Raw genomic sequence first — 27834 nt, forward strand, 5'->3', positions numbered from 1 at the left:
GACCCCCGTTTCGGAACCACTGTGTTAGGGCATTTCAGGGTGGAGGACCAGATGAAAGAAGAGATGGAAGAGTGGAAATAGAAAAAAAAAGAGGAGGAAAAAGAGGAGAAATAGAAGTAAAAGGAAGTGGAGGAGGAGGAGGAGGAGGAGGACGGGGAGGAAGAGAAGGAAAAGTAAAAGAACAACCAGGAGAAGTAGACGGAAGAGGAAAAGGAAGAGGAAGAGGAACAAGGGGTAAAAAGATAAGGAATAGAAGTAGAAGAGGAGAAAAAGAATCAAAGGAGAAATCAACACAAGGCAGGATGAACGCCTCTCACTCAGTTTTTGGCTGAACTACAATGTTTGTCGCAGTGTCGCTTTATTTACTGCATGACATTATGAGTAGCAGGGTCATATGCATGACGGGAAGTAAGACATCTGAACACAAGGCAGGATGAACGCCACTCACTCAGTTTTCGGCTGAACTACAATGTTTGTCGCAGTGTCGCTTTATTTACTGCATGACATTATGAGTAGCAGGATCATATGCATGACGGGAAGTAAGACATCTGAACACAAGGCAGGATGAACGCCACTCACTCAGTTTTCGGCTGAACTACAATGTTTGTCGCAGTGTCGCTTTATTTACTGCATGACATTATGAGTAGCAGGATCATATGCATGACGGGAAGTAAGACATCTGAACACAAGGCAGGATGAACGGCGTGAATTGAAATAAATAAAAACCCGGCGTATTATTATTACGACGTATCCGGCATGGGTAGCTAATTGAATTAACCTCCGCGCGATGCTAGTATCCGGCTATGTCTCTGCGGTCAGTAGCTATCACCGATCGACAGCTTAAAATTTATGTGATTTATGGCTGAATTATACGAGGCCAGTAGACATTGACAGTCCATCTATCTTCCAGTCCAGTTGGTCAGTTTAATCGGATTTGTCAACCTAACCTGCCTCAGTGGCAAACTTGCCTCGGTAGCGTATAGTGGTCAAGACGCTCGCCTTGAAAATTTAAAATTTATGTGATTTATGGCTGAATTATACGAGGCCAGTAGACATTGACAGTCCGTCTATCTTCCAGTCCAGTTGGTCAGTTCAATCGGATTTGTTAACCTAACCTGCCTCGGTGGCAAACTTGCCTCGGTAGTGTAGCGGTCAAGACGCTCGCCTTGAAAACAGAAGGGCGCGAGTCAATCCCAGCCAAGGCATGGCCTAAGGAGGAAGAAGAAGAAGACCTTCTCACTCAAATACTCAAGAGACTAGGACCTATGTTTAATAAACACCTACATAATAGCTACCTACATAATTTTATACATAAACATAATGTATACAACCATACATTTTGTATACATAATTTTTTACACACACACATGAACATCATATGAACACATGTGAAATGTGAAGCCATAAAAAACACGTCACACAGAGAGAATAGGTACTTGTAAAAAAAAAAAAAAAAAAAAAAAAAAAAAAATGTTTTTACCCAGAAGTTTTGTAAAGAGAAAAAATTTAAAAAAAAAAAAAAAAAAAAAAATGAAAATGTGTTTCACCAGTAGCTTCGTGATAGCGAAAAATTTTCGTGAAATGTACATAGACAAAATATGTAGAGAGGGGTGTATAATTTAGTGTTTTTAACTACACAAGTAGTGGGTTACTATACTATTAATTACTTATTCAGGTCGTATCTAGACTGCCGGGGTAAGGGGACTTTTCAGTCTCAACCCAGCAGTATAAATGCCCCGAAATTTCCGTAAAAAACACGCCTCCGCTGGGATTAAACCCGAGTCCTTCTGTTTACCAGGCGAGTGCGTTAACCACTACACCACCGCGGCCGTGTTTTCTCTCATCAATGACCCAGGATCACCAATCTGTTCAAAGTTGTTATACTTCTGCCTCCCAGCTATAATAGTAATAGGGGTTGAATAATAGTAATAGGTTTGAATAATGGTTGTTAAAGCCTCTAGTTAACTCTAAGAGTAAAGAAATACTTAGAATATAAACATGCCTAAACCAAGATTCTAAAGCCTAGTGGTCTCCACATGAGAGCACGTAACTCCTTTGGACAGTAAGTCTATGTTTTTCAAGATCCAAAGTATACATTTTGTGAAGAAATCTACGTTTATTGAACTTGAATTTTAAAAATTCAATTCAAATATGAGATACGTGCTAAGTTCATATACAGGGTGTTCCCAAATTATAAAAAACTACTTTTTTTACAAAAATAATAATAATAAATAAAATGATATTTATAATTTTGTTAAGCATACTTAATGCTCGTCACAAATGTCATTCCCCATACTTAATACAACTTGATATAGGTATATTTATATTTTATTACTTGATTGGGGCTTGAACCACCAACCTTCAAATCGGAAGTCCAACACTTTTACCACTGCTGATAGCTGGGTGGAAGAGAGTGAGAATCCTGCCATTAAGTAAAGCCTAAAAAAAGTAATAATTAAGCATGTGATATTAATAAATTAATATTACTTAAGTAGGTGATGATAATGACTAATATCTAATTCTAATGAATCTTGGAAGTAATTTTATCTGATTCAGACCACTCCAAGATTTCAATTCAAGGTTGGAGCGAGGGAAAAGAGAGGAGTGTAGAAGGGAGAGGAGAGAAGAGGAGAAGAGAAGAACAAAAAGGAAGAAGAAGAAGAAGAAGAAGAAGAAGAAGAGGAGGAAGGGAGAGAGATGAGGAGAAGGAAGAAGAGGATATCTTGGCATATAGTCCTTTAATAATGTGGTGCAAACATAAAGGGACTACAATATACATGTCCTCATTCAACAGTATAAAATGTCTAGATAAAGAATTAATAATATCTTTATTCAGAAAATTAACAGTCTACTGAAGTACTGAGGCCCAGCAGGACATGCATGGGTTAAAGAGTGTGTGAAATCAAAACATTGGAAATGTGCAGCAAAACTGGAATTTACACTGCAATATAAAATAACTCAAATTCCATCAATCAACATGTTTTGTTATCAATGACTTTTTTTCTTCATTGCAATAAAATAAATAACATTCCAATGTTACTTGTATACAAACAAAAAAGTAATTAATAACACTACTTAATGACATTATTATGACTAGGTAGGCAAGTAAGTAGGTACTTATAGGTATTGTAAGTTGGTACCTATGTAAGAATGCCAATCATTCTTAGCATTGCATCTCTGATCTCTGACCTATGTAAGATTGGAGGTAATGAGTTCAAATCCCAGCCAGGGAGGAACTTTTCTGACTAAATATTGCTGTTCCCAGAAAGGCATGGGGGTAAATAAGGAAAGTAGGTACCTACTTAAAAAAAATCTGGTGTGAACATCACACGACTTTCTATTACATTAAACTTCTCAACTGTAAGTCGGACAGTTCTAAAAGTTTCACCACTAATGACATTATTATGACTAGGTAGGCAAGTAGGTACTTATAGGTATTGTAAGTTGGTACCTATGTAAGAATGCCAATCATTCTTAGCATTGCATCTCTGATCTTTGACCTATATAAGATTGGAGGTAATGAGTTCAAATCCCAGCCAGGGAAGAAATTTTGTGACCAAACTTTTCCATTCCTAGAAAGGCATGGGGGTAAATAAGGAATGTATCCAAGTAAGTAGGTACTTAAAAAATAACATTACATTCCTTCCTATAGGATAAGGAAAGTAATAAAAAGATTGGAGGGGCAATTTTTTCCTCCTGGGATAACATGAATTTTAGAAAGACAGGATAGGAGAAAGCCAGCTATTCCGAGAACGAATAGGTATATTTATATTTTATTACTTGATTGGGGCTTGAACCACCAACCTTCAAATCGGAAGTCCAACACTTTTACCACTGCTGATAGCTGGGTGGAAGAGAGTGAGAATCCTGCCATTAAGTAAAGCCTAAAAAAAGTAATAATTAAGCATGTGATATTAATAAATTAATATTACTTAAGTAGGTGATGATAATGACTAATATCTAATTCTAATGAATCTTGGAAGTAATGGCTCCAACAGCTCTGGAACCCACTACCTAAAACTGTAATAATTCATACGTAGGCACATGGCTGAATAACTGAATATATTTATCAGAGAAAAATCACTATGCCTGCCTGCCTAGATCTCTACAAATGGTTCTGACGCGGTTTACTTCTGAGAATTGATTCCATTCTCAATTCAATTGAGAGATTGAGACGTACATACATATTGCTAGGAATTTCCACGTAATCTTTCCTACGTGTGGATCTAGACATTGGTGGTTCGAGTCCAAATCATCTGGATTTGGAGATAGGTGGTTCGAATTGAGGCCAAGTCATGAAATTTAAAGTACCTAGGTATTGTATTCTATGTATAGTAATATAGGGTGTTTTTTAGAGGTTTGTTTTTGAGCCCCATCGGCACTTCAGAAACCCCGACTGAAGCATGACGTACACTAGAGTGAGAATCGGGCTTGAAAGGGCAAAAAATACTTTGAAAAATAAATAATAATAATAATGATAATAATAATAATAATAATAATAATTTCCATTCACCCCCCTCCTTTCGCGTTCAAACTTTAATAGGGCAAACTTTGGCCACACAGTCAGTCGGCCTTATTACAAGCTAGTTAGGGGCATCAAATATGCAACACTGTACGATGCCGGACCGGTAATTAGATTTGACAACAATGCAGAGAAAAAGAAAGGCCCCCGCCATTATTCTGTGACTGTTAGGGCAGCGGTTCCCAAACTTTTTTTACGAGGCCCCTTTTTGTGAACGCCCCGCGACCTCTTTACACTACATTTTACGTGATCTTCCCGGGGGGTCGCGAAGTCCTTCACGGTCCCCTCGAGGGCCGCGGACCCCAGTTTCGGAATCACTGTGTTAGGGCATTTCAGGGTGGAGGACCCGATGAAAGAAGAGATGGAAGAGTGGAAATAGAAAAAAAAGAGGAGGAAAAAGACGAGAAATAGAAGTAAAAGGAAGTGGAGGAGGAGGAGGACGGGGAGGAAGAGAAGGAAAAGTAAAAGAACAACCAGGAGAAGTAGAGGGAAGAGGAAGAGAAAAGAGGGAAAAGGAAGAGGAAGAGGGAAAAGGAAGAGGAAGAGGGAAAAGGAAGAGGAAGAGGAAGAGGGAAAAGGAAGAGGAAGAGGGAAGAGGAAAAGGAAGAGGAACAAGGGGTAAAAAGATAAGGAATAGAAGTAGAAGAGGAGAAAAAGAATCAAAGGAGAAATGGGAAGAAGAAAAAGAAGAGGCAATTTTTTCCTCCAGGGATAGGCATGGATGTTAGAAAGACAGGATAGGAGAAAGCCAGCTGTTCCGAGAACAAATCTTATCTGTTTAGGATAATGTCAACCTGTTTAGGATAATATCCACCCAGGTGGGAACCAAACCTACTATGTTATTATTATTTCTTTGCACTACTAAAGATGTGTGTAGGTAGACTCTACTATCGGTACCAAATTCTAAGCCTACACTGCGTCCACAACAAGAACGAATCTTGTCTGTTTAGGATAATGTCAATCTGTTTAGGATAATATCCACCCAGGTGGGAACCAAACCTAAGTACTATATTATTATTATTTCTTTGCACTACTAAAGATGTGTGTAGGTAGACTCTACTATCGGTACCAAATTCTAAGCCTACACTGCGTGAGAACGAATCTTGTCTGTTTAGGATAATGTCAATCTGTTTAGGATAATATCCACCCAGGTGGGAACCAAACCTACTATATTATTATTATTTCTTTGCACTACTAAAGATGTGTGTAGGTAGACTCTACTATCGGTACCAAATTCTAAGCCTACACTGCGTCCACAACAAATACAAACTCAACAATTGTATAACAACAGTGCCTATCCTATTACAGAGGAGTTTTGTGACTACAGGATATTTGCCAACTGTTGTGTGAATCATGGCCTAAGCATTACTGTAGCATCCTAACCCTAACACTATTACAAGGAAATGAACTAATGAATTTATCATCTGATAACAGGAAATGAATGAGGAAACTATGAATTTTTTTTTTATACTTACTTACTGATAACATAGAACTCATTAATGTGCAACTCTGGCTGTATGGTTGGGCCTTGAGGCCAAACCAATTGATACTTACTTACTGATAACATAGAACTCATTAATGTGCAACTCTGGCTGTATGGTTGGGCCTTGAGGCCAAACCAATTGGATACTTACTTACTGATAACATAGAACTCATTAATGTGCAACTCTGGCTGTATGGTTGGGCCTTGAGGCCAAACCAATTGGGGGGAAAAAACTGTAACACATTATTTATAAAGAATGATAGGTATGTAGGTACTATGTTTTCACTTGACAATATAATTATGAAACTTATTTATTAATAAAAGTATTGTGAAATACAGTTAAAAACAGATAAGGAGTTAACTGTATTTCACACTACTAGTTAACTGTAGTATTTCACAATACTTTTATTAATAAATAAGTTTCATATATTTGTCAAGTGAAAACATAGTAAGTACATACCTATCATTCTCTATCATGTTACTTGACATAGTAACCCGTTTCCAGATTTATCAGTAAAATCCCATCAGCAAGAGACGTAACTGACATGATAAGCTATGGCTGGTAGATTTACTATTTTAAGTAGTTCTATCAATCCTTCTCACAATTCCAATTCACTCTTAACTCTTCACTTGTCATTGTCATACACAAAAAATGTTCTGCTTGTGCAAAGTTTGGTGTGAGTTTTGAAGAATGAACAAGTTTGGTAATGCTGGTAATTATTCAGAAGCCACGGTATGTTCTGCTTGTGCAAAGTTTGGTGTGAGTTTTGAAGAATGAACAAGTTTGGTAATGCTGGTAATTATTCAGAAGCCACGGTAATGAAAAAGAATGCTTCTTTTTTTCCTAACACTGGTCACTGCTTAAATTGTGAAAGCTCCTTTTTGTGTTTAACCTAACCCCTTAACACTGGTTTGTGACAGCTCCTTTTTGTAGCAAATTTTTTCTGTGCACAGAGAGAAGAGAGATATGACTTTGAGGCCCTAGATTCTTTGCATGTAAATGAAGATAGGTAGCTAGATCTACCAAATTTCTTCAGTGATCCTTTTACAAGAGGCATTTTATGGGTCAAAATCAATTTCGCATTTTACTCTATCCAGACAGTGGAATGTGTGCTCCTCCTGTTTTCTTCATGGTTATCGTAAATATGTCGATTAGTATACCTGTCAAGTAGGTAGGTAGACAGAAGACTTATCAGATGCAAGCTCCTTGTAGAAACAGATAAATTTTGAAACAGCACTCACCTTATTAGAATGTCAACTGATTAAAAAACAAGATATTTTAAAGTCGTAAATATGTCGATTAGTATACCTGTCAAGTAGATAGGTAGACAGAAGACTTATCATATGCAAGCTCCTTGTAGAAACAGATAAATTTTGAAACAGCACTCACCTTATTAGAATGTCAACTGATTAAAAAACAAGATATTTTAAAAAATATAGCTCGAACATTTAAAACTGATATGGTCACGGTTTGCTGATGAATCTTGAAACTTTAGAAAAGAGTTCACGTAAAAAAAATTGACCGATTCTAGCACAAATAGATATCTTGTGAACATTTAACCATAGGTAACTAGAATAACTAGATAAGAAACTACACAAAAATCAAAAATCTAACCTCGCCGTCTTCAACTTCAACTTCAAAAACCCGAAACACGACCCGTCCCGTGTGTTGTGTTTTTTATCATACAACTTTTTAGTTCTCAAGTCTCGCCGCTGAGCGCAGCACTTCCTTGGCGGAAACGTTTTAGTTCTCACATTTCGCCGTTAGTAGCAGCACCTGCTGAGGAAAAAGAAGCGCATTTCAAGCATCGTATGCAAAGCCCTTCACGCTTATCAAAACAAATTTTAAACAGCTGATTCCGAAAAATAAAATTGATGTGATTGACCGATTCTAGCACAAATGGATATCTTGTGAACATTTAACCATAACTAGAATCTAGAATAACAGAATAACTAGATAAGAAACTACACAAAAATCTAACCTCGCCGTCTTCAACTTCAAAAACCCGAAACACGACCCGTCCCGTGTGTTGTGTTTTTTATCGTACAACTTTTTAGTTCTCAAGTCTCGCCGCTGAGCGCAGCACTTCCTTGGCGGAAACGTTTTAGTTCTCACATTTCGCCGTTAGTAGCAGCACCTGCTGAGGAAAAAGAAGTGCATTTCAAGCATCGTATGCAAAGCCCTTCACGCTTATCAAAACAAATTTTAAACAGCTGATTCCGAAAAATAAAATTGATGTGACCCCAGTGTACAGGAAGGACCGAAATCTTGACTTTTTCTTCAATTTCATTCAGTTTTCCTCGATTTTCTTATTTTAACCTTTTTCTGGAGTCATGGGTTTCGGCGATTATCCAGCTGAGTACAAACCTCAGGTCCATGGACCTTACGACCCCGCCCGGTACTATGGAAAACGTAAGTGTAACCCCCTACATCAAGAACCTACTGGGAAAACATGAATTGAACTCTAACACTCTTGGGGACCTAGAACGGTAACCTTTCATCTACCTATAACTTTTTACCCTGGTCCATGGTAAAATGTTTGTTAACCACTAATCATTTGTGGAGACTCTTTTTAATTCTCAAACAGTCTCCCAAGCTTTCTCAGAGGTTGACAAACATATCAACACAAACCTGGGTACTTACTTGTGCAGAAGTCACGTCCGTGGAATATTGCTACCAAAGGAACTGGCACAAATGAGCAGTGACCAGTGTTATTATAGGGTTTTTGAACTTTAACACTCTTTGGGGACCTAGAACGGTAACCTTTCATCTACCTATAACTTTTTACCCTGGTTCATGGTAAAATTTTTGTTAACCACTAATCATTTAATCATTTGTGGAGACTTTTTAATTCTCAAACAGTCTCCCAAGCTTTCTCAGAGGTTGACAAACATATCAACACAAACCTGGGTACTTGTGCAGAAGTCACGTCCGTGGAATATTGCTACCAAAGGAACTGGCACAAACGAGCATTGACCAGTGTTATTATAGGGTTAGGTTAAACGCAAGAAGGAGTTTTCACAATTGGAGCAGTGATTAGTGTTATTATAGGGTTAGGTTAAATACAAAAAGGAGCTTTTCTTTTCCACAGATGAGACTTCTGCATAATTACCCAAACCGGTAAGTGTCTGCTTAATATCATGTATGTACAATGTATAGAGCTTATAATTGAATAACTTGGACTTATCCATCTCTACTTTGAATCTTGTGAAGGCAAAATCTGTACCAAATCTGTACCGTCACACAGCAAAGGTTAGCTTAATTTCAAAGTAGGTTTAGGCAACAACTTGAATATCAGAGTAAACAATTCCTCACATTTCTCTCTTCAGCTGACACCCCATTGGGCCAAGTCAAACTGGGTGAGTTGGGCAGTTGGTTTCAGAGTAAACAATTCCTCACATTTCTCTCTTCAGCTGACACCCCATTGGGCCAAGTCAAACTGGGTGAGTTGGGCAGTTGGTTCGGCAGACGTAACTACAGCCCTCGTGCAATGACTGCAGCCACAAGCCGTGCCTTCTGGAGATGGAACCACAAATACATTCTGCCCAAGAAATCCAACATGGCCGGAACCCTGCATGTGCTGTTTGGATTGAGTTTGTTCTTCTACGTTATCAACTACCCAAGAATCAGTAAGTTTTTCCAGGCCTTTTTTAACTCTTCTGGTTGAGAGAAAAAAATTGCAAGAATTTATTCCCAACTAGGTTTTGTGTACAAGAATCAATTTCTGTAAAGCTAGTAAAATTCATTACATTTACTTCTTTGAATACACATATGTCCCTCTTGGGCAGCAAATTTTTGTTTTTTGTTTTTTTTTTTTTTTTTTTTTCACCTTTTCCTTTTTTTCAAATTATGTGGGAGGTTTTTCCTATTAGTTTGTTAGGGTTAACTCCTATATTTTAACAGGTTAAAGACAACTTACTAGCCAATAAAAGCTACAGTGGTTATAGCTGAATAGTTATTGTAGGACTAGATCTAGAATGAATTAATAGATGAATTAATAACTAATATCTAAAATATTACCACCACTAATACCATTTTTCTGTGCTCTGTTACAGGACTCACCGCATTATGAGATACCATTAAGGGATGTTACATGTTATGTTGTGAAGTCATAGTTGGTGTTTAGAGTTTAATTATGTGTGTTATTTTGTCAGCTTAAATAACAAACAATAAGCAAATCAAATAATATGTTGAATGCAATCAACTGGGTGGTTTTTTCTTCAATTATTTTAGAAAGAAAGTTCTTGTACCACCAGACCTATTTCAATACTATGGATTAATTGTATTTTGGTTTTTTCTAAATTTGGCAAGAAAATTTCAGTCATTCCCAATTTATTGTTGAGATTTATATCCAGTTTTTAAAGTGTGCTGAGGTCACTAAAATCTTACAATGGAAATATCATGCAGGATGACAGCCGGGCGAGCATGCATTGAATCAGAAAAATTTTTTTTTTTTTTTTTTTTTTTTTTTTTTTTTTTCTTTAATATCCATTATTTTGCTGAACGAAAATAAAACCAATATTTTTTTCCTACAACTGAAATGACTTTTAGTATTTAATTTCTTCTTTTTCTCTTTTTCAAACCGTACATTACGGCGCGAACGACATGTACAAAACATTGTTAAAGCGCCTAATGGAAAAAAAAAAACCGTACATTTCAAAAAAGAGGGAGGGAATAAAACAACACAGGGGATTATTCATTTTTAATTAAATATTTTTTTATATATATAATTAAATTATCTTTTTACAAATAGAATTATTTTATTAGATAATAAATGTTTTTCATTTTTCATTTGATCAAAAACCCTTCTGTAGACAAATGGTGAGAGAGTAAGAGTGTACCTACAGGGTACGTACAAAAATTGTACAAAGTAAAAGTAGGCTACTTATAGTAGCATTTCATACTGAGTTTCGATTCACCCCTTTTCAATTAATACAAATTCCCCCAATTGTAATTTATTTGGGGGGCCCTATACAAGACCCAGAGTTAAAATATTATTCTAAAAATTACAAATAAAAATCACCTTCAAAGAATAAAGGAAAGAGTGGAAAATAAACTAAAAGCATAGACAGAGTATAGGCTTAGCTCAGATCTTGATATCACATGTAACTAATTTAGGAGAAGGTCCAAATCTCCAGATTTACAAAGGAATTTCTAGTCAACAGAAGTCAATAGATCTGTAAAGGTCGCAGTGATTATTTGATAACTACACAATTGTCACAATTTTTTCTAGAGAAGGAGCAACCAGACATAGTCAACAAAATGTACAGCTCAATTTCACCAATGGCCAGGGACACAGAGTTTAAACTCTATGGCCACGGCCATAACTAAGGAAACTGGCTGGTACTTGAGAGGAATGTTATGTTAAATTAAAATATGTATAGCAATATTGGAATTTTCACTATAAAGGTCGCAGTGATTATTTGATAACTATACAATTGTCACAATTTTTTCTAGAGAAGGAGCAACCAGACAAAGTCAACAAAATGTACAGCTCAATTTCACCAATGGCCAGGGCCACAGAGTTTAAACTCTATGGCCACGGCCATAAACTAAGGAAACTGGCTGGTACTTGAGAGGAATGTTATGTTAAATTAAAATATGTATAGCAATATTGGAATTTCCACTACTCGTTTGGATTTAATACAAAAGGAATTTCAGAAATTCTACAGGACTAAAAAGAGGAGTATTGATGAACAAAAAGGGTTTAAGTTTTAAATCGACGATTTTACGCAGTAAAAAAAGGATGGGTATCTCACCGCTGTTATTTCGTAGCAATGAAACAACTGCTACAGCTTTCCATAACTCTTGAACAGTTGGTCCGATTTTGATGGAAAAAAGCTCATCCCTTAGAGGGAATTGAGTGAATCTACGCCCATCTGATGAGAGGCATACTACGGGATGGGCATGCTACGACAAAGACCACATGCGTCCAATGTAGCAGTTGTTTCATTGCTACGGGTAAAAAAGGATGGGTATTTCACCGCTGTTATTTCGTAGCAATGAAACAACTGCTACAGCTTTCGATAACTCTTTAACAGTTGGTCCGATTTTGATGGAAAAAAGCTCACCCCTTAGAGGGAATTGAGTGAATCTACGCCCATCTGATGAGAGGCATACTACGGGATGGGCATGCTACGACACAGACCACATGCGTCCAATGTAGCAGTTGTTTTCCCTACGAAATAAAAACGGCGGTGAAACAATCATCTTTAAAAAAAAAAAAATATCTTGATTCTCTACGGCTGTATCAAATTGAAATTTACTAATGCAGTAATGCAATGGAATTGACCAGAAGGGGCTCACTCCTAAAAAGTAAAGAGGGACATACAGAAAAATGGGGTACGTTTCAATCAGGATTTTGCTATGATATTCCCCCACATTTACCTATTCGCACCTAGGTTTGAAAGTACAACATTCCCTCTAGTATAATGGGCCCTGGGGTTAGTTTCCGTACTATTCATAAAAAAAATATACAAAAGTGACTGTACTGTACAGTTACAGGCAACATAGAAAAAAGTAAATAGAGGTGAAGGGGGCTGTTCACTAATACCCGGGACCACAATATTAGTTTAAACTCGGTTTCTGTTTAACTCTTGGATTACCACAGAGTTTAAACTCTATGGTCACGGCCATAACTAAGGAAACTGGCTGGTACTTGAGAGGAATGTTATGTTAAATTAAAATATGTATAGCAATATTGGAATTTCCACTATTGACCGATTCTAGCACAAATAGATATCTTGTGAACATTTAACCATAACTAGAATAACAGAATAACTAGATAAGAAACTACACAAAAATCTAACCTCGCCGTCTTCAACTTCAAAAACCCGAAACACGACCCGTCCCGTGTGTTGTGTTTTTTATCGTACAACTTTTTAGTTCTCAAGTCTCGCCGCTGAGCGCAGCACTTCCTTGGCGGAAACGTTTTAGTTCTTACATTTCGTCGTTAGTAGCAGCACATTTCAAGCGCATTTCAAGCATCGTATGCAAAGCCCTTCACGCTTATCAAAACAAATTTTAAACAGCTGATTCCGAAAAATAAAATTGATGTGTAATCAGGTTGCTTAATCCTAAAATTAAATTTAAACCGAATTTAAACTCCCATTGTGGTCCTGGTCCTATAACAATACAGATGGGGGCCTATTCCATGAAAAGCAATACATTTTGCACTGTGCACTAGCCATGACATAGGTCATTTTACAGAAGAAAAAAAAGGGAATTTAGCTTGAAAAAAAAAAACTTGGAAAGCCAGCCCAGTTAGAGCTTGATGGGTAGAGCGCCTGGGTTGTAAGCGCTAGGGTTCGATTTTCGCCCGAGGCGAACTTTATCCTAAACAGATAAGGCTCGTTTTTAGAACGGCTGAATTTCTCCTATACTGTACTCCTTCTCCCTTCGATTTCGGGACGATAGGACCTTCGCTGTTACAATTCTCTCTATCAAACATTTAAATGGAAAAAAATGCCGTGATGCTGGCACAACAAAATGTATGCAATCTGAAGTGCAAAATGTAAGTTGCTTTCAAACTATGCAAGAAGGCAAGCGAGGTTCGAAGCTTTGAGATGAAAGAGTTGTATTCGACTGTGTGACTTTGAAGTCAGTCATCATATGAAATTTTTCTTTGGATTAGTTTGGACTGGCAGCTGGTGTGATAGGGGGCCATTGTCCGAACTAGTCCAAAGAGAAATTTCGTATGATGACTGACTTCAAACTCACACAATCAAAAATTTCTCTTTGGATTAGTTTGGACTGGCAGCTGGTGTGATAGGGGGCCATTGTCCGAACTAGTCCAAAGAGAAATTTCGTATGATGACTGACTTCAACTCACACAATCAAAAATTTCTCTATGGATTAGTTTGGGGACCTGGCAGCTGGTGTGATAGGGGGCCATTGTCCGAAACTAGTCCAAAAGAGAAATTTCGTATGATGACTGACTTCAAACTCACACAATCGAATACAACTAAGCTTGCAATAATTTCCTTTGGGGGTTACTATGCGACAGTGCCCAATTCCTGGGGTTCCTTCTTCAAGTGACATGCAGGACCCAACTTGATAGTATTAACAGGTGGCTTTAGAGAATATAGATAGGAAAAGAATTAAACAAATAAAATAGTAAATATGAAGTGAACAGAAAGAATGTTTATAGTACCTAGTATAAAATTTGTGTGGGGGACTGGTTTGACTACCGTGTAGAGAGTTACTGTACATCAATAAAGAATTACTAGTATAGGCTCGCTACTCTATATAACTAGTAGTTATAGAAAGTAAAAATCTGGTGTGAATACACGACAGCTTTCTAATTATCTAATGCATTACGTAAAAAGACAAATAGACAGTATTTATAAAGAGATATTTCATTTAAAACAAAGCTTTGAAAAACGTTCACCCTCCATAGCAAATTTGGAGTGCGAAGGCCATCCACTCGTAATTTTTTTGTAGCCAAAACCAAATGTCAGCCCAAAAGCAATCGCCCCCCGGGCTGATTGTGAGGCTGACGAAAAAGCGCCGACCCCGTCTGAACACGGGAAAAGGCGATGACGAAGATTTTGTGTTTATCTGTAGATTTCTTTTTTTTAAGATGAGTGTTCCACCGCCGTTTTTAGATTTCTAAAAGAATATTCCAAAGAAGGAGGTAAAGGCAATGAAAAAGAAGATTGCTTATCTATAGAGATTCGTATAAGCTTAATCCATCCCTTGAGACAATTGCCCCAACACCTAAGCGTCAGAGTGAGCTTTTTGTGTATGGAGTTAAGCAATTTATGGTTTATCTATCAATTTCTAGAATAATATTCCGAAGATGTATGTGTATGCATGTATGTATGTTGCAAATGTCGGGATCTTTGACCATTAGGCCATTTTTCCTCTCGCATCCCAATATTTCCCTACAATGTCATTGCTGAGCTTTTTGTGTATGGAGTTGAGCTATTTATGGTTTATCTATCAATTTCTAGAATAATATTCCGAAGATGTATGTGTATGCATGTATGTTTGTTGCAAATGTCGGGATCTTTGGTACAGTAGAACCTCGATTATTTCAACTCATTGGGACCGGAGATAGTTGAAATGATCACTTTCCATCATCTTTTTACTCTCATAGGATAGGATATCCTTTGAAAGATAGAAAAGAACTTATAGTTTGGTGTTTAGAGTTTAAGTATGTGTGTTATTTTGTCAGCTTAAATAACAGACAATAAGCAATCAATAATATGTTGAATGCAATCAACTGGGTGGTTTTTTCTTCATTATTGTAGAATGAAAATTCTGTACCACCAGACCTATTTCAATACTATGGATTAATTTGTTTGTTTTTCAATTTGGCAAAAAATTTCAGTCATTCCAATTTATTGTTGAGAATTATACAGTTTTAAAGTGCTGCACTTCAAATTTACAATGAAATAATGCCAGGATGACACAAACATGCATTTGAATAGGAAATGATTTTTTTTTTTTTTAATACAAATAAAAAAAAAATTATTTTCATAATAATAATAGTGCTTATTTATACTGCTCGCATAGGACTGAAAAGTCCCTTTACTCCAGCAGTAGGCTACTATCCTCTCGCACTCCAATATTTCCCTACAATGTCATTGCTGGCTTCCAAAGGCAGGACAGAAGTTTAGGTGTGAGGAGTTCATAGGAGCATTCAAGGAACATAAAGGACAGATAGGAGAGTCTTTGATGTTGATTTTGTGGAGGTGTTGAGCCAGACAGTCGTGCCCAGTGAGCGACCTAAAATGAGCGACAGCAGCTTTTCTTTCGTAGATTTGGTATAATATTGGGGTTTGGTATAATATTGGGGTTTTCAACTATTCCAAAGAAAGGGGTAGTCAAACCAATACAGTAGAACCTCGATTATTTCAACTAATTGGGGCCGGAGATAGTTGAAATGATCACTTTCCATCATCTTTTTACTCTCATAGGATAGGATATTCTTTGAAAGATAGAAGAGAACAATGGATTTTGGAGTTGAAATAATCGAGGTTCCACTGTACCCCACAAGTAGAAAGGGGAGATAGAGACAACAAAGTGTTTATAAATCGAGGTTCCACTGTACCCCACAAGTAGAAAGGGGAGATAGAGACAACAAAGTGTTTTTACTGAGAGGACCTTAGGAGTTGCAACACAGCTTCTTCACGTTGGCCAAGTTGTCGTGTGCGGTTTCGCTCGGGAAGCTGGACGTAGAGGTCTAAAATTCCATACTTCAGCTGGGATTGAACCCACGCCCTCCTGTTTACCAGGCGAGCACCTTGACCACTACACCGTCGAGGTAGGTAATATAATCGAGGTTCCACTGTACCCCACAAGTAGAAAGGGGAGATAGAGACAACAAAGTGTTTATACCGAGAGGACCTTAGGAGTTGCAACACAGCTTCTTCACGTTGGCCAAGTTGTCGTGTGCGGTTTCGCTCGGGAAGCTGGACGTAGAGGTCGTGGGTTCGACTCGGATGGGACGCACGTCTCCCTCGTAGTCCGGACTCTCCGGCACTTGCTTCATTGAGACTATCCGGTAGATTTCTGTATGGGGAGGATAGGACGAGGGAAGATTAGCTATAAAAATGCTAGGATTAAAAATGCTAGAATCATTAATATTAATATATATTTGTGTTTCTAATTGTATTATGTATAAACATTGTTAAAATACTATCATGTATTTGGACAATAAAAATAATTGAATTGAATCGATTTTTTAGTAAGTTATTTATAATATAGTATAATAGCTTTCATATAATTATTTTGAATTTTACATTATCTTATATGAATTTCATATAGAAATTGACCATTGTACAATGTACTTCAATGTATTTTATGTGCAAATAAAACATATTCTATTCCATTCATAACATGAGGGGAAATTGGCATATTTTAGGCGGCCTTATAGTGTATGTTATTTATTTATTTACACGCTAAGCAACAAGGCCATGGGTGTTACAATATATGTATTCTACAAAGATATTGTCCAAAGCAGCGTCCAGAACTCTATACTATGGTCGATGGACTTAAAGCGTGCCGAGAGGCCCGCGAACGTCATCGACTAAAACACTTTCGGACACTATAAACTTTTTTTCATCGAAATAGTTTTATCTAGCCAAGGTACTTTATATGGGGTCCAGTCGATGTCAATCATCATTGGTCGACTGTGGGGCAAAAATGTAAGTAGGTTGTCTGTCTTTTTTGCGTTTGGAAATCTTAATCATTAGTATTTATGTTGGGGGGGGGCGATCACAGTTAAAAATGCTAGAATCATCGATTTTTTAGTAAGTTATTTATAATATAGTATAATAGCTTTCATATAGTTATTTTGAATTTTATATTATCTTATATGAATTTTATATAGAAATTGACCATTGTACAATGTACTTCAATGTATTTTATGTGCAAATAAAACATATTCTATTCCATTCATAACATGAGGGGAAATTGGCATATTTTAGGCGGCCTTATAGTGTATGTTATTTATTTATTTACACGCTAAGCAACAAGGCCATGTGTGTTACAATATATGTATTCTACAAAGATATTGTCCAAAGCAGCGTCCAGAACTCTATACTATCGATAATCTGTACAAATTCTGAAAGGGGGCGATCGTAGAGAAAAGGTTGGGAAACACTGGTTTAATGTATCTGTAGCAAAATGTAATACCTACATAGTATACAAAGAGAGCAAAGGGATTACCCAACAACTCGGATAACAAACAAAGTACCTATTGAACAAGTTTGAGTACATGGTGTTTTTAAAAGTAGGTCAATAAGGGATGCATTAGACTTTGCATGTAACGAGTCACACAGTAAACTAAAATTTCTTCTCTCCCAGCTAAGTAATTAGCTGTAAAATGGACAAACTTTAACTTGAACTTACTTTGAATTATTGCAATTGTGAATACTCCCATTGAGAAAAACTACTGTGAATCAAATGTTCCCTTTATTAAAATGCAGTAAAGCTGCCTAAAAGGTTTTTTTTTTTATTTTTTATTTATTTTTATTTTTTTTTTTAATAAAATGAAGAAGGTACTTACCTACTTAAGAGGGGAAAATATGAAATTCATAAGATCTCGTACTAAGGTACCTAATTACTTAGGTACCTATAAAAAAGTCAAAAGATGAAATTTGTGGTTTAAGTAAGACAGCTTTAAGTAATGTTTCCATTGAGTTCTAAATAAAACAAATTAGGTAGGTACCTACTTATGAGGTACGTAAAAACATGAAATTCACAAGATCTTGTACTTAGGTGCCTAAGTAATTACCTATATCCTTGAATAGAACAGAATATTTATGTAAATTACCTTCTATGGATAGAGGTGCCTAGGTACCTGAACAAAAAAATACAGATATTCCCACAATGGAGAGGTAGGTACATACCTAACCATTCACACATGGGTACCTCTAACTATCTACATAAGTTACATACCAAATATGTAACTTGAAAACTAGAAAGAAAAAAAAACTGTGTTGGTCTTAATCGTAATCAGCACTGTCAGCAGTTTTCTAAATAGTTTGATAACAGCTCCAAAGTAATGACTACACATAGCAATATCAGCGGAAAAAAATTACTCATGAGTAAATAGGTCCGTACGACTTGAGACTTGCTAGTAGTAGGTATGAATCATACTGGTGTAAATTTGTAAAACAGTAAAATATCACAGTGTTGGATATAAACCTAAATAATGGTGATTGGAAAAATAATGTACAAAAACATCAAACCTACAGGCAACACTGCTTTATAGGTAACAAATGTTATTTTGAATCAGGGCTGGACAAATCTCTTTCTAAATGGTGTGCTTTTTTTTTTTTTTTTTTTTTTTTTTTTTTTTTTTTTTTTTAAATTGACATTAGAACTTTTTTAAGCCGTTTTTTTCACCAATGTATTTTTCAACCTCCCGTAGCGGTGTTAACCCCATCCGGTTTTTCACAGGATGGACATTCCTCCGAGCATTTATTGCAAAAAGGGGACATATCTATCAAAGTAACAAACAGACAGCAATATTTCCAACATACTTATGCATGCCCTAAGGAAAATAATGAAATTTCACAATTCCAAGCAATATACAGAAAATTAAAAAAAAGAAAGAAAAAAAAAACTTACATAGATACCTAGGTAAGTAGGTAAATTACCTATATTATGAAAAAAATTATGTGCTAACTGAAATGACAGTTTCATCATATACCTAAACATAACATTTAAAGAGGCTTATCTGTTAAAGTTGTGAATGAAGTGATAAGTTGCTTCCTACATTTGTGGTTTATCAAAAGACTCCTTATTGCTTGGCCCACGAGTCTGATAAACAGGGCTGAGAAACATTTCCGAAGGGAAAAAAACACACTAAAAAATCCGGAACTTTCAACGTAAGACACAGCGCGAACGATCTACTGTCCGTTTAAAGCACTTTAAGGGGGGGAATACTTACGCAGATGTGATGGCCCTATATCTTTCTTGACCGGCTGTGTCCCAGATCTGTGCTTTAATTGTTTTTTGATCAACCTGAAAATCGACAAGATGATAAAAAATCATCAGAGAGAAGAGAAAAACCACTAACGTCCAGATAAGAAGTCGAACGCGCCAATCACTACACCAGCCTACACCATGTTTCAAGTTCAGACAATATCGATCGACCATATTGTGGAGCACGGACGAGGTGAGATAGCTGTCCCGGCGGCAATTTTTAAAATTTATTTTATAGGTATTTATTTTTGTTTGCTTTGTAATTCGTTTGTTTGTAATATCTAATATAAATTAAAAGTATAATATAAACGTGCAAACTAGAGATAAAAAGTAAAAAAGTGAATTCAGATTGTACAAGTTGCGGAAAAAAAAAAATCAAAATTTCGAATTTCCCGCCAACTTTACACGCTCATGAAGGCTTAATGGCCTATCTCAGCCCGGTACATAAACACACCCAGATGTCAAGTTTTAGGGTGTGTCCAAACATAGTCGACCGGCCGCCGATCTATCATCGCGATCGGCTGTCAATCGACTGTCACCATCGATCCACATCGATCAAATGCTGTCGACTACATGTGAACACACTTTTAGACACTGCTTTAGGTCATATTTATATGAAATAAACAGGACGCGTAGCGGCGAACCTACTCATACCTAGACCGTGCCCACACAAATAAATCCCCTCTCTCTAAACTCCCTTGATTATACTCCCTCCTCTAATCTCCCCTGTTTAAGTGTCACTCTGAGAAGAGGCGTTATAAATCAATTGAAATCTTCAGACAGTTGCTTGGCCTCAATGAATCATGAATAGTTCATTGTGTGGCCTGCTAAGCTCATGGCCTTAAAATGATTCTTCTGGGCTTCTTAATGCTTAGCTCATGGCCTTCTTAAGTGCTATATCCTTTAACACTTTATTTTATTTTACCTACCTACCTATAAAAAAATTTTTAGGTCCCTAAATACTAGTAGGTATGGTAATATAATTTTAGAATGAGCAAATTAGGTTCTAAGTTTTAAACAATTCTTTTCCAATGGTTGTCTATTTCACAATACATTTTGAATGGTTTGTCCAAATTTGATAGACATATTTTTTTATTCATTTATTTAGGTAATGTGTGAGATGGACATATCAAACACACAAAAGAAATTTACACAATTCATTTGGGACACAATTGGGCTTTAGGGAACCCAGCATGACCTGTTTTTTTTTTTTTTTTTTTTTTTTTTTTTTTTTTTTTTTAAAAAATTTTTTTTTTTAATAAAAAAATCATGACTCCCGCTTCGTTTGTTTGTGCGTAAGCGTTTCTGCGCATTTTGACGTTAAGGCTGACGTCACAACTCTTTGAACTTTTTAATTAGAACGGCAATTAAAAATTGAATTTTCGACCTTCTAAAGTCGCTTTTGACTTCAGACTCGGAGTTTTGACTTCAGATTTGGATTTTTCACAACTTTTTACGTAGGAATCGACCTTTTATTCATAATTTTTACCCAAAAAAAAAACACTTTTCACACGATGCATTATCGGGGTTGGCCCGGCCTATTTCATACCATAAGCGGGAGTTCAAAATTATTATTCCTATGATTATTCAATGCCAGCCTAGAAACTTTTTTTTAAGAGGTTTGACAGAGGGAACTGTAACTGCTATGGTCTTATCGTCCCGAAAATCAAAGAGAGAAGGAATCCAGGATAGGAGAATGCCAGCCGATCCGAGAACGAACATTATAGGTACCATCAAGATAAAATCCGCCCCGGGCGGGAATCGAACCCACGGCCTAACGCTTACAAGGCACACGCACTACCAACTAAGCTAACTAGGCTGGCAGCCTAGAAACTATTTCGTGCCATAAACACGATTTATGTTGTTATTGTTAACGTTTATAAGTGCCAAGTCACTGGTTCTATTCCTCCCCAGTGCAACCATTGTCAACAGAGAGGATTCGTTCTCGAAACGACTGGCTCTCTTATTAACGGTTCGGATGTTATTGTAGGTACAACATTTTAAAGCTCGAAAAAGTTCACCTCTTTCAGGACATCGGTTTCCACTCCAAGACGTTCAAACTTTGCAGACAGCTCAGTTAGCCTAGTGAGCTTGGTTGGTAGCGCGTCTCCCTTGTAAGCGCTACTCTCCCAGCTAATTAGCTGTAAAATGGACAAACTTTAACTTGAACTTACTTTGAATTATTGCAATTGTGAATGCTCCCATTGAGAAAAACTACTGTGAATCAAATGCTCCCTTTATTAAAATGCAGTAAAGCTGCCTAAAAGGTTTTTTTCTTTACTTTTGAGGGGAAAGACACCCTAATAACGTACCGGTAAGAATATTCTGGAACGCCGTCTCCACATTGGTCGAGTCCAGGGCGCTCGTCTCAATGAAACTCAGGTTGTTCCGCTCCGCAAACGTCTTCGCTTCATCCGCGGGCACGGCGCGCAAATGTCTCAGGTCCGACTTGTTCCCGACCAGCATAATGACGATGTTCTGGTCCGCATGGTCGCGCAACTCGCGCAACCATCGCTCCACGTTCTCGTAGGTCAGATGCTTGGCGATGTCGTACACCAGGAGCGCGCCCACCGCGCCCCGGTAGTATCTGCGCAAAAGGGAAGGGGGGCCGACCAACATAATGACGATGTTCTGGTCCGCATGGTCGCGCAACTCGCGCAACCATCGCTCCACGTTCTCGTAAGTCAGATGCTTGGCGATGTCGTACACCAGGAGCGCGCCCACCGCGCCCCGGTAGTATCTGCGCAAAAGGGAAGGGGGATTTGAATTAGGATTGGGGTATTTTCACCCTTATTCTCCGCGCGTCCTTCTATTGGCTCCGGAAGGGTTGGATGAACTAGTGGTATGTGCTATCACTCTAGCGACTTCGAAGGGGGGTTTGAATTAGGATTGGGGTATTTTCACCCTTATTCTCCGCGCGTCCTTCTGTTGGCTCCGGAAGGGTTGGATGAACTAGTGGTATGTTCTATCACTCTAGCCTAAGTTAAAATTTACTTTTTACTATTATGTTCCTATTCTTATGTTGACCATTTGAAAAATAGGTACCTAAATAAAGCACGGGAAGGGGGGGTTTGAATTAGGTTTGGTGTATTTTCACCCTTATTCTCCGCGCGTCCTTCTATTGGCTCCGGAAGGGTTGGATGAACTAGTGGTATGTGCTATCACTCTAGCGACTCTAGCCTAAGTTAAAATTTACTTTTTACTATTATGTTCCTATTCTTATGTTGACCATTTGAAAAATAGGTACCTAAATAAAGCACAATTATTACTATTTCGATTGCAAGTTGCAAAAGAAAAAAAAATCAACTGGTTACCATCTGATGAAGGATATACTAAGGGGTGGACATGCTAGGACACAGATCACGAGTCTGATAAACAGGGATGAGAATCATTTCCGAAGGGAAAAAAAACACACTAGACACAGCGCGAACGATCTACTGTCCGTAGTGTTTAAAGCACTTTAAGGGGGGGGAATACTTACGCAGATGTGATGGCCCTATATCTTTCTTGACCGGCTGTGTCCCAGATCTGTGCTTTAATTGTTTTTTGATCATACGAGTCTGATAAACAGGGATGAGAAACATTTCCGAAGGGAAAAAAAACACTAGACACAGCGCGAACGATCTACTGTCCGTAGTGTTTAAAGCACTTTAAGGTGGGGGGATACTTACGCAGATGTGATGGCCCTATATCTTTCTTGACCGGCTGTGTCCCAGATCTGTGCTTTAATTGTTTTTTGATCAACCTGAAAATCGACAAGATGATAAAAAAATCATCAGAGAGAAGAGAAAACCACTAACGTCCAGATAAGAAGTCGAACGCGCTAATCACTACACCAGCCTACACCACCGAGGCTGGTGTACACTTAATATGTTACTATTACTACGAAGAACATTGGCTCTGTTTAAGATTTGGCATTGTTTCATTTTAAGTTACAATAAACAGACCACACGTCCATCAATCTTAAAATATGTACGTCTTATGTATGAATATTTGACGTCCTGTAATCTCAATTCAATTCAATTCAATTTATTTTTATTGTACATAATATGACATTAAAAATACATTTCAATGAATACAATTGTATAACGTCATTTAAGTAAAGAAAAGAAAAAGAAGGAGAAAAAAAAATAAAATAATATCTAAAATTGTTTTCTCAATAAAAAATAAAACTCACCTATACAACGATTTTAAACTTTCCATCAATGGACAAGACTTAGAATTAACAAATCTCAAGGAGCCTACGACAGTTTACAGTCGATCGACATTTACTGGAGGATTTAAGTGTAGTGAGAAAAAATACACTTTCACACTGGACATGTTTCAAGTTCAGACAATACCGATCGACCATATTGTAGATGTCAAGTTTTAGGGTGTGTCCAAACATAGTCGACCGGCTGCCGATCTATAATAATAATAATAGACTCTTGAGTGGAAGGCAACCACTAGGCGAGGTTAACGCCTTAGGCGTTCTCTACCACCTAACCCTTACCATCAGGATAAAATCCGCCCCGGACGGGAATCGAACCCACGGCCTAACGCTTACAAGGCAGACGCACTACCAACTAAGCTAACTAGGCTGGCAGCCTAGAAACTATTTCGTGCCATAAACACGATTTATATTGTTATTGTTAACGTTTATAAGTGCCAAGTCACTGGTTCTATTCCTCCCCAGTGCAACCATTGTCAACAGAGAGGATTCGTTCTCGAACCGACTGGCTCTCTTATTAACGGTTCGGATTAGGGTTGGGACATCGACATCGATGTTTTGAAAACATCGATACATCGGAACAAAAACATCGATGTCAACATCGATGTTTTTGATTACGATACATCGGATACTCGATATATCGAAGTTTAAAAACATCGATGTATCGAACATCGATGTTTTCGTCTCGATGTCCCAACCCTATCCTGAGGTACGGGAATTATTGAGAGAATTGGTCAAAAATAATAGAGTCCTAACTTTGGTTAAAAATTGAATTTTCGACCTTCTAAAGTCACTTTTTCGGAGTTTTGACTTCAGATTTGGATTTTTCACAACTTTGTACGTAGGAATCGACCTTTTATTCATAATTTTTACCCAACTGCAACTGCTCAATTTCACGACTCTCAATTAGTAAGAACTGAGGGGGGGTGTTCTAAGAACGAGCTCCGCACTCCCCACTCTTTATACCACGTAAAAAAAGGTCCTACAAACGGTACGACGTTTTTCTTTTCGTGGAATGTTTTCTATGTTTTCTAATCGTCGAGTGCCAGGTCATTCGTGGAACAGGCCATTAGTGGAAAAATTGTTTAGACAGATAAAAAAAGAAGGAAAATACCTAAAGTACTTGAAAAAAAAAATGGAAGGAATAAAGAACAAACGACGGATAGAAAGAGGCCATGGTGTTCTCGTGTTAACCCAGCACCTAAATGGGAAGTATTGTGTCTCTTCTCATCCATCTGATGAGAAGCATACTACGGGATGCACATGCTACGACGCAGACTACATGCGTCTAATGTAGCAGTTGTTTCAATGCTACGAAATAAAAAAAAAAAAAACGGCGGTGAAACACTCCTCTTTTTTTAAAAAAAAAAAAAAAAGACAGCCAGACAGACAGGAGGGAAGGTAAGAAAGAAAGGAAAAGGGTAAAGAGAAGGGAAGGAATACAGGCAAAGAAAAAAGAGCTACTAAGTACATTCAATGTGCTATCAGCATTATCTTTTACTTACTAAAGTCCACTGCCTACTTACCTGGATACTTCTAGTGGCAAATTCAACTCCTATGGTGGATTTTGATTCGAGATTGAACTCGTTCCTTGTGAATCGTGAAAGTAAATTACTTTTGCCTACGCCCGAGTCCCCAATCAGAACAACTGCAAAGAAAAGAAACAGTAAGAAAATTAGAGGCCTGTAAGAAAATTGAAGTGTTATATGGTCTGGACACTAAAAAAAAAGAGTCAAAAGATGAAATTTGTGGTTTAAGTAAGACAGCTTTAAGTAATGTTTCCATTGAGTTCTAAATAAAACAAATTAGGTAGGTACCAAAGTACTTATGAGGTAAAAACATGAAATTCACAAGATCTTGTACTTAGGTGCCTAAGTAATTACCTACATCCTTGAATAGAACAGAATATTTATGTAAATTAGCTTCTATGGATAGAGGTAGGTACCTAGGTACCTGAACAAAAAAATACAGATATTCCCACAATGGAGAGGTAGGTACATACCTAGCCATTCATACATGGGTACCTCTAGCTATCTACATAAGTTACATACCAAATACATATGTACTTAACTTGAAAACTAGAAAGAAAAAAAAACTGTGTTGGTCTTAATCGTAATCAGCACTGTCAGCAGTTTTCTAAATAGTTTGATAACAGCTCCCAAGTAATGACTACACATAGCAATATTAGTGGAAAAAATTACTCATGAGTAAATAGGTCCATATGACTTGAGACTTGCTAGTAGTAGGTATGAATCATACTGGTCTAAAACAGTAGAATATCACAGTGTTGGATATACACCTAAATAATGGTGATTGGAAAAATAATGTACAAAAACATCAAATCTACAGGCAATACTGCTTTATATAGGTAACAAATGTTATTTTGAATCAGGGCTGACAAATCTCTTTCTAAATGGTGTTTTTTTTTTTTTTTGTTTTTTTTTTTTTTTTTGCAACTGACATGCCCTAGTGCCAAACCCAATTGTAACAAAATTGCCTGAGCATTTATTGTAAAAAGGGGTATATCTATCAATGTAACCAAACAGACAGCAAGTATTTCCCAACATATGCATGCCCTAAGGAAAATAATGAAATTTCACCAATTCTAAGCATTAGATGTACAGAAAATTTAAAAAAAAAAAAAAAAAAAAAAAAAAAATACTTAGATACCCAGGTAGGAAATTAAAGGAAAAAGTTATGTGCTAATTGAAATGACAGTTTCATCATATACCTAAACATAACATTTAAAGAGGCTTATCTGTTAAGTTGTGTGAATGAAGTGATAAGTTGCTTCCTACATTTGTGGTTTATCAAAAGACTCCTTATTGCTTGGGCCTCAATGAATCATGAATAGTTCATTGTGTGGCCTGCTAGCTCATGGCCTTAAAATGATTCTTCTGGGCTTCTTAATGCTTAGCTCATGGCCTTCTTAAGTGCTATATCCTTTAACACTTTATTTTATTTTACCTACCTTACCTATCAAAAAATTTTTTAGGTCCCTAAATACTAGTAGGTATGGTAATATAATTTTAGAATGAGCAAATTAGGTTCTAAGTTTTAAACAATTCTTTTCCAATGGTTGTCTATTTCACAATACATTTTGAATGGTTTGTCCAAAATTTGGATAGACATATTTTTTTTATTCATTTATTTTTTAGGTAATGTGTGAGATGGACATATCAAACACACAAAAGAAATTTACACAATTCATTTGGGACAACAATTGGGCTTTAGGGAACCCAGCATGACCTGTCTTTTTTTTTTTTTTTTTTTTTTTTTTTCTTTTTTTTCTAAGAAAGTTCTGCTGTTCAGTAAGCAACTAGTTACATGGATGAAATGTACAAACCCTCTTTTGTTTTAACTTACGTTTCAAGTAAGGAGTGAACATGACTAAAAAACACAGATTCTGTCAGACCATTACACATTTTATTCCTATTTCACCTAGTCAAATTTGTAGAGTAAAGCAACGAAAACACTTTTCACAAACACCCAGGTAACCAGGTACTATTTGAAGGGTGGGAGATAATAAGGGAATCCCAAATTGACCTAAATTAGAAAGTTACAAACAAAAGTGAACTATGACCCCAGATAATGAATCAAATGATGGTAAATCAAGATTAGAATGTGTGTGTGCATAATCAGTAGACTAGATTCAACAGAGGGCTAAAATTATCATCAAGGAAACGTTTGCTTTGTGCGACGCATCTCAGATTTCTATTCTTACCTCAAAGGAATTAGATTTTGTAAAACCTACAAAAGGACTGGGAAGTTCCAGTGTTTCTTGTAATCAATAAACTACCCCACCTAGGAGAGGTGTCTTGGTGTGCATTTATAGCTCATCGTTTCTATAAGCCTATGAAGGGATTGGACATTCCCTTATCACTATTTTATCAGCGATGGGGTAAAGTTATGACAAACCTTTGAACAAGTAGTCGTATTCATCTTCTCGGGTGCCCATTGCTTATTGGATGATTAGACACGAACTAAAATAAACACCCTGGCTCGGACACAAATTTAACAAAGGAAATTATCAAACTCTAGACTTCTGCATACGTAATGAGTAATTGATTTCACTTCTACACGAAATTCTGTTCAATTTTTTTAAACAAAAAGGAAATAAATTTCAATTTTTGCCTTCAAATGGCTGACTCGGTTAAAAAATTTGTTTTTCTTCAAAA

At 37.0% G+C, this 27834-nt stretch overlaps 2 protein-coding genes and 3 long non-coding RNA genes across 5 annotated transcripts in view; 3 read left to right on the forward strand and 2 right to left on the reverse strand.

Moving 5' to 3' along the window:
• The window catches only part of LOC113468473, a 29733-nt gene extending 22055 nt beyond the window's left edge, over positions 1 to 7678 (reverse strand). The window contains exon 1 of the long non-coding RNA XR_003392214.1: positions 7396 to 7678. This is a non-coding gene — a long non-coding RNA (uncharacterized LOC113468473). The remainder of the gene's footprint in view (positions 1 to 7395) is intronic.
• On the forward strand, positions 6517 to 7844 carry LOC113468474. The gene is made up of 2 exons (XR_003392215.1): positions 6517 to 6738; positions 7703 to 7844. It is a non-coding gene; the product is annotated as an uncharacterized LOC113468474 (long non-coding RNA).
• Positions 7845 to 8223: 379 nt separating this feature from the next.
• LOC103511755 (putative ATP synthase subunit f, mitochondrial) lies at positions 8224 to 15444 on the forward strand. Its single transcript, XM_026825424.1, has 5 exons — positions 8224 to 8418; positions 9420 to 9637; positions 10063 to 10092; positions 11101 to 11108; positions 15139 to 15444. The coding sequence occupies exons 1-3, from the start codon at positions 8340 to 8342 to the stop codon at positions 10087 to 10089; spliced, it is 324 nt and encodes a 107-aa protein (XP_026681225.1). The 5' UTR covers positions 8224 to 8339; the 3' UTR covers positions 10090 to 10092; positions 11101 to 11108; positions 15139 to 15444.
• Positions 15445 to 15568: 124 nt separating this feature from the next.
• LOC103511753 lies at positions 15569 to 16498 on the forward strand. The gene is made up of 3 exons (XR_541488.3): positions 15569 to 15989; positions 16052 to 16193; positions 16437 to 16498. It is a non-coding gene; the product is annotated as an uncharacterized LOC103511753 (long non-coding RNA).
• LOC103511752 (ras-related protein Rab-11A) lies at positions 16203 to 27828 on the reverse strand. The gene is made up of 5 exons (XM_008476489.3): positions 27575 to 27828; positions 25183 to 25304; positions 23118 to 23191; positions 21759 to 22033; positions 16203 to 16524 (listed from the first exon to the last, which is right to left on the reverse strand). The coding sequence occupies exons 1-5, from the start codon at positions 27612 to 27614 to the stop codon at positions 16361 to 16363; spliced, it is 675 nt and encodes a 224-aa protein (XP_008474711.1). The 5' UTR covers positions 27615 to 27828; the 3' UTR covers positions 16203 to 16360.
• Between the last annotated feature and the right edge of the window lie 6 nt (positions 27829 to 27834).

This window comes from Diaphorina citri, unplaced genomic scaffold (genome assembly GCF_000475195.1).
Source record: "Diaphorina citri unplaced genomic scaffold, Diaci psyllid genome assembly version 1.1 scaffold748, whole genome shotgun sequence".
Lineage (NCBI taxonomy): Eukaryota > Metazoa > Arthropoda > Insecta > Hemiptera > Psyllidae > Diaphorina > Diaphorina citri.